At 38.6% G+C, this 7,739-nt stretch overlaps 1 protein-coding gene across 3 annotated transcripts in view; it reads left to right on the plus strand.

Moving 5' to 3' along the window:
- SLAIN1 (SLAIN motif family, member 1) overlaps nt 1–6,347 on the plus strand; it is a 47,439-nt gene extending 41,092 nt beyond the window's left edge. For 2 of the 3 annotated variants that reach the window (XM_006887810.1, XM_006887812.1), the window contains 2 exons: nt 2,286–2,568; nt 5,226–6,335. In XM_006887810.1, the coding sequence (XP_006887872.1) occupies nt 2,286–2,568; nt 5,226–5,301 (359 nt within the window). In that variant the 3' untranslated portion in view covers nt 5,302–6,335. Of the gene's footprint in view, nt 1–2,285; nt 2,569–5,225 lie in introns of all 3 variants that reach the window. The other variant, XM_006887811.1, reaches the window with a different exon arrangement.
- The last annotated feature ends 1,392 nt before the right edge of the window (nt 6,348–7,739 follow it).

Consider the following 7,739-nt stretch of genomic DNA (forward strand, 5'->3'; position numbering starts at 1 on the left):
GTTAACTGTGGAGCCAAGCAAACTAAAGCTGTGTACAATCTCAGTCTCTTCACCATCCATCCTGATACTGCCAATTGGTCCAGTGGTGAGAATATTTGCCTTCTTGACATTGAGCCTCAATCCATATTGGAGGCTGCAGTCCTTGACCCTCTGCAACAAGCGCTACAGGTCCTGCTCAGTTTCTGCAAACAGGGTTGTGTCGTCTTCATAACAGATTGTTGATAGATCTTCCACCAATCTTGTCCCCACATTTCTTCTCATAGAGCCCAGCCTCCCAGATAATCTGTTGTGCATACAGGTTGAAAAGGTATGGAGACAACATATGATTAAGAGCCTATGGTGATGAAGGAAGAAGTTCAAGCTGCTTTGAAGGAAATGGCAAAAAATAAGGCCTCAGGAATAGATGCTATACCAATTGACATATTTCAGCTACCAGATGCTGCCCTGGACATGCTCACGAATTTGTGCCAAGAAATCTGGAGAACAACCACTTGGCCAACTGACTGGAAGAAGTCAATATTTGTTCCCATCCCAAAGAAGGGCGACACAACTGAGTGTGGAAACTACAGAACAATATCATTGATTTCACATGCAAGCAAGATTCTACTGAAGATTATCCAAAAACCACTGGAACAACACATCAGCGGAGAACTGCCAGAAGTTCAGGCTGAGTTTAGAAGGGGTTGTGGTACTAGTGATACTGTAGCTAATGTTAGGTGAATCTTAGGAATATATCTATCTGTGTTTCATTGACTATGCAAAGGCGTTTGACTGTGTGGATCATAACAAGCTGTGGCTGACTCTGAGAAGAATGGGAATCCCAGAACACTTGATCGTGCTAATGAGAAACCTATACTTGGACCAAGAGGACTTGCTCGTCAGAACAGAGCAAGGAAACACTGCATGTTTCAAAACTGGGAATGGCGCCAAGGATGTGTCCTGTCTCCATATACTGAATAATAATAATCCTAAAACATTTACTTGTACTCATGTAGAAATTGTTTGTAGAGCAAGATGTTCGCACAGAGCAGGGCACTGCAACATGGCTTAAAAGCATGAGCTGTGCATCAGAATTTTGCCCTTTTCCCTTACTTGTTCAATCTGTGTTCTGGGCAAGTAATCTAAGAGGCTGAACTATATGAAGAAGAGTGAGGCTCTTTTCTAAATAAAATGTTCAAATAGATTACTTGATTAATAGGAGACTCCCTGTCAGGGTTAAGAAATTCCAGTAACAAACGATTTCTGAAAGCTATCTTTCATTTACCTACTTCTGTATGTAATATAATATAATGAACCCCAGTGGTATCATGTGTAATATGTCAGACTGTTAATCAAATAGTTAGCAGTTCAAGTCCACCAGCTGCTCTATGGGATAAAGGTGGGTAATCTCTTCCCATGAAGACCTACAGTTTTGGCAACCTGATAGAGGGTTGCTATGATTTGGAACCAGTATAACTTAATAGTTTTATAACTTTTCTTTATATATGCTGTGGAGAGTCTTCCTAATCACTAGAAGAATAAACAATGCCTTTGAGCTATAGTGTTGGAGAAAAGTGCTAATATCCCATGATCTGTCCAAAGAACAAACAGATATGTCTTGGAGAAAGTGCAGAGTGCTCCTTAGAGGCAAGGATGGGAAACTTTGTCTCACATATACTTTGGGCATGTTCTTAGGAGGGGCCAGTCCTTGGAAAGGGACATCACGCTTGGAAGTGTGGAGATCAACACAGGAGAGGAAGACCCTCACCTGGATGGATTGACACAGTTACTGCAGCAATGGACTTGAGTACATCAGGATGATGAGGATGGCACAGGATATCACAGGGTTTAGATCCATTGTTCATAGAAGTGCTGTGAGTTGTACTCAGCTGGATGACACCTAAAAAACCAACATGGAGGTAGATAGTGCTTGAGTCATAGAATTCTTGTCTATTATGTGGGAGGCCTAGGTTTGATTACCACCCAGTGCACCTCATCCTGAGCTACCACTCATCTATCAGTGGAGATTTGCGTGTTGCTCTGATGTTGAAAAGATTGTAGCAGTGCTTGAAGGCAGATTAGGAAGAAAGGGCTGGTGATCAGCTTCTGAAAATCAGTCAGTGAAAATCCTCTGGATCATGGTGTAGTTCTGTCATGCATAGGGTCTCCATGAGTTAGAATTGATTCAGAGGCAGCTGACAACATGTATATTACATTCTCAAATAATAGGTTTTCTAAATATAAAAAAATATAATTTGGATAGTATTAGAAGTGTCCCCTCACAAGCATGTCATTATCTCTTGTAGTTCCGTCACCAGGACAGCTTCAACACAGAGTCCACAGCGTGGGACATTTCCCAGTGTCTGTCCGACAGCCTCTTAAAGCTACAGCCTATGTGAGTCCAACCGTTCAAGGCAGCAGCAACATGCCCTTGTCCAACGGCTTACAGTTATATTCCAACACCGGAATCCCCACACCAAACAAAACTGCAGCTTCTGGGATAATGGGCCGCAGCGCACTTCCAAGACCTTCACTGGCAATAAACGGGAGCAACCTGCCTCGAAGCAAAATTGCACAGCCTGTTAGAAGGTAAGAGGCTGGAGGATTGTTTCCTTACAAGACTTCATTTGTAGTTTGGAGTTAGAAACTCAACTTTTCATTTGGCTCAGCTTCCCCTTAGATTGTCACCCTACTCCTCAAGGCTTGCCTTGGGCAGCAAAGAGAAGGGGATCCGTACATGACTGAATCCCCTTTTCTCCTCTTGCTTTACTCCTCATCCTATCACCCCTGTTGTATTGTTGGCTTTTTCTACATTTTAACCTTTCTGTGACCTGTTGGGACAGGTCTCGACATTTTCCAACTCGGGTCTAGTGGGAACTTCTTATCCTACTTTCAGTGCATGCTGCCATCTGGTGGTCACATAGAGCTAGCTGATTCCGAAGATACTGACCTGGCTTCAGCCACAGCCTGAGAGACCCTTTGGGATATATACAACTCACTCTTCTTCACAAGAGAAGGATGAGCAGTTCCCTCCTGCTGTGATTTACAGCTTTGGAAACCAAATTGAGGGTCACTGTGAGTCAGAAATGATGGCAGTGAGTGAGATTTATATCAAAAAATATTTTCCATTTCATTCAAAATGTCTTTCACTGCTGAAAATAGAAAACGTTCTGTTTATTTCATTTTTTAAAAAAACAAAAACAACAAACCAGATAACCTTAAAAAAAAATCAAAGCAGAAAAAAATTCTGTCTTGAATAGATTAATAGGTAAGCTCTGCCCTGGGGTTGTTGGTATGAGTTGCTCTCCCCTCCTTCTAGTCTTTGTTCAGATGACACTGTTGTTCACAAATGTAAATTCTGTAGTATTTCAGCTCCCCCTCCGGTTTCCCTTCCTCTGCTGCATCTGCCTTCACCTCTACTCCCAGCATTTATCACCTTCTGACAGCTGATATCACCTACCTATTTTATTTTATGAATAACTATTGCGTTGCTTGTTTAACCCTCATGACTAGAATGTAAGCTCCACAATGGTGACCTAGTAATGTGTTTTGTTCACTGATATGAAACATTCCAGTGCCAAAAATTATGTCCATCACAGGGTGGTGGTGTTAAGTGCTGTCTAGTTGATTCTAACTAATTCCATATGACAGAAGAGAACCCCTGTAGGGTTTCCAGGCAGTAATCTCGACAAGAGTAGATTATACTACAATTTTATCCTTCAGAGTTGCTAGGTGGATTTGAACTCTTAGTCTTTTGGATAGCAGCCAAGTTCTTAAAAATTGAACCGTCTCAGCTGCTTGGGTCTCAAATGTAGATTGAATATATAATTCTTGATCAGTGTGGAAAAATGTGGTAGACTGTGTGCGTAAGCAATTATACCTTCCCCCAGTCAGGTTTTAAATAGCATCTTAGTGATATTTATCTCTGGCTTTATTAGCTTAATAGTTAGGTAAAGTTAAGGTAAAAATAAATTTTTTCTTTATATTCAGAATTCCAGATTACTTATTGGGGACATTTTAGATCATCTTATAATCATACTGTACCTCATTTGAACAGAACATTCTTGAGTGTATTATTAAAAATAAAAAAAAAAATCCATGAAAGTAGATTGAGAAAGGAAAATGAGAAAATGGGGACAGTTAACTCTAGGTAACTCTTAAGGGAACCAGAGAAAAAAGATTGAAAGGAACATTTTTCTGTATGTGTGGGTGTACTGTCAACTTTTTTGCTTTTTGCGTTTGAGTAGGTACTCAGGTTAAAACATTATAATCAGAAACTATCCCACACACAGTTAAACCTGATTGATGGCCTCACTGTTACTGAGTACCGTTGAGTTGGAAGCAACCAATAGCTGACCCTCTGATGGATTTTCAGAGGCAGTAATCAGATGAGAGGCCATTGCTCATCTTTATTCCACGGAGCAGGTAGTGGGTCAGAACTGCATGCCTTCGGGATTGCAGTGCAGCTTCTACCCAGATAGAAACCCTCAGAGTAACGTTCAACAAACTCTAGTTTATCCTCCATCTCTTAAACACAGAATTCTATCATTGTATTTATCACTGAATAAGACCCCCTTATTTGATGCACGTGGGTTATTGTGGGATACCTGCACGCAGATCACATAGACGTTCTGCTGTTTTCCTTATGATGAATTCCAGAAGAACAATTTCTTAATTGACAAATATGGGCCTTTTTTCTTCAAAATATGTCTCCAAACTGCTTTTTTAGAAAGATTGTCACTGCCACACCATTTGAGATTTATTTTTCCCAAATTTAAATCACATCATTAGATTGTGATAATTAAATCACAAATATATTTAAACTTAAATCACATTTAAAAAAAAAAATTCTTTGCCACTGTAACAGGCGAATAATCTTTTCATGTTAATTTGCTGCATGTATTCAAAGAAGCAGCTGTTTAAATTTGAGCCATTTTTTCTATTGAAAAATTGTCCTTTATTTCTGATGTTAAAATGTTCTTTACACACTAGATATATTGATCGTTTGTCATTTATGTTGCAAGTTTGTTTGTGCGTGTGCAACATGCAGAATCCTCTGCTGTGAGCCAAGGACAGGGCTTGTGAGCATGGGTTTATGTGTAGACATGCGGACCGCGAGATGCTGTTAATGAAGTCTTAAGTTTGTTATTACTGAAGTGAAAGTATGATATGAAAGAATAGATCAAAGTAAGTGATGACTTTCATGGGATTATTAATGATCTGTTCTTTTGTTCATCCCTGTATAGTTTCCTTCAGCCTCCAAAGCCCCTGTCTTCGCTCAGCACTCTGAGGGATGGAAACTGGAGAGATGGTTGCTACTGATGCAGTTTTTGTGGACCCTTGAAGAACGGGGAGGAAATGAAAATGAGGGTTGTGTTACCTAGCTGGCTGGGTAACAGTGGTTGTTGGGATATTCTTTCCCTTTTTGCATTTTAACGTATTACTGCATTGTTTTTCAATGGACCAAGCACCAGAGACTAATGTTGCACTTAAATATTTGCCTGAGATACTGCAACATTCTCAAATTCCCAGTTGCAGTATGGTGACACTTAGATCTAGGAAGTTTTTGTAGAACTGCTATGTACCTGAATACTTTTTGAGAGAATTAAGACGTATCAATAATGCTTTGCCATATGAGTTTTCTAAAGTACCTTGTTCCATTTACTTACGTGTTCTAAACATCTTTCCATTACATGTTCTTTAATGTATTTTAATACATTGCATATTTACAAGTAGGTTCTATAACTTATGTTTTGAAATTTAATTTTTTTATAGTTTACAGGAATTTTATTTTTTTGCACCTATTTTCTTTTTACACTTAACGTGAACCACTATGGAACAACTTAAAATTTTGTGCCATAAAAATATTTTTGTGGTAAGGTACTATTTTTTTAGCTCTAGGGGTATATCAGCAAAAGTACACCATACAATTTGAGAGACATAATTTTATGTTAAATGAGCACAAAATATTCTGAAGCATTGAAAGGAGATAGCCAGGCAGCAGAGTTAAAAAGACTTGTCTTTTTCCCTTTTATTTCCCATTGTTAATTTATTGTCACAACATGAGTTTTATGTTTATAATGACATCACAAGCTCATTGCACTTAAAACTTGCAATGTTTGCTATTATACTACGATTGGTTTTTCAATACTTTATTACAAAGGATGAAACTGTAATGTTTTCTTAACATTGCTTCTGGAAATGGATGCATTTTAAAGCAAATAAATCTTTTTGATAGACCTTTTACAAAACCCATTTGCACTAATGAATGCTTTCTTATGGTATATGACTTAATATTTGTTACTGTGTACACTGCTGTTTTGGAATGTTCAGAAATAAAGACTCTATTTCAGCAATATCAGGTCATGAATGAATGTATAATATAAAGAGCATAAATGCCATAGATATGACTGTCATGTTGTTGCTAGGTACCCCCAAGTTGCCTTCGAGTCATAGCAACCCTGTGTACAGTAGAATGAAATCTTGCCGAATCCTCTGTCATCTTCAAAACCTCTATGGTGCATAAGTGTGTTGTTGCAGTCAGTCCACTCATTGAGATTTGTCTTCTCTTTTCACTGACCTTTGTTTTACCAAGCATGTTGTCGCTGTTCAAGGACTGGCCCATCTCTCTTCAGGACACGCCCAAAGTATGAGAGATGAAGTCTCACCATCCCTTCTTCTATGGAGGCTTGCACCTATTGCATACCCTCTTTTATGCATTTTTATTCATGTCTTTTGTGTGTTTATCTGCTGGAGTTTTCAGAATGACTTTGGTTCTTTGCATATGTGCTATATATTTTGATGTGCCATTGACTTAACCATGGCATCTGGTGGTTTAAATCCATAGTAGCTATGTGAGATAAAGATGGGCAGGCACCTTTTAAGTGACTTACAGCCTCTGAAAACCTGCCATAGGATCAGAACTGAGTTTGAAGTCTTAACTATGTCTAGCTATCTAATATAGATTCAATATAGATTCAATATAGCATCTCAACATCAAGAAAACAAAACCTCTCACCAGTGGACTGATAGGCAATATTATGAGAAGTGGAGTAAAGATTGAAGTTGTCAAGAACATTTTAGTAGGATCCACAATCAGCATTCTTGGTTTTTTGTTTGTTTGTTTGTTTGTTTTAATTTGAATTTTATTTTATTTTGAGTTAAATTTATAGAAATTTTATTCAAGCATTCACTTTTAATTTTATACGTTGGTTTAAAATCTCTACACTGGAATAGCTGTAGTCCCACTTCTTCCTTGTTATTAATTGTCATTCACTGTTCTCTCCTTACTCTTCTTACAATCTGAGCTCTACTTTTGACTAAATGTCCTTTTGATCTTTTATGGAAGATTGCTATAAGGCTTATCTTGCTTGTCCTATTGTTCACCTTATAGACCTGTCTATTGTTTTCCTAGAGATGATGCCACAAAAGTGCATTCAATTCTAAGCTGAAAGGATTCTTCAGTCTTTATCAAAGCAGGGAAACTGTCCATTCTTACGATTTTAAGATTGTTTCACATGTATCTCCCACTTTATCCAGGGTCTCTGTCCCTTTCAGAGTGGTCAGCAGTGATGATAGGTGGGCACTATCTAGTTCTTTCAGTCGCCAGGTCGTGGAGGGTAAATTTGTCAGGTCCATTAGGACTGTAGACTAATGTTTCCATGAGTCTTTTGTTTTCTTCCCTCTTCTTTGCTTGGACAGGAAGAAACTAATTGTTTCACCTTAAGAGGTCACTCGAAAGCTTTTGCGATCTCAGTTGT

The sequence above is a fragment of the Elephantulus edwardii genome, unplaced genomic scaffold, assembly GCF_000299155.1.
Source record: "Elephantulus edwardii isolate Elephantulus edwardi_28Jun2011 unplaced genomic scaffold, EleEdw1.0 scaffold00062, whole genome shotgun sequence".
Classification (NCBI taxonomy): Eukaryota; Metazoa; Chordata; class Mammalia; order Macroscelidea; family Macroscelididae; genus Elephantulus; species Elephantulus edwardii.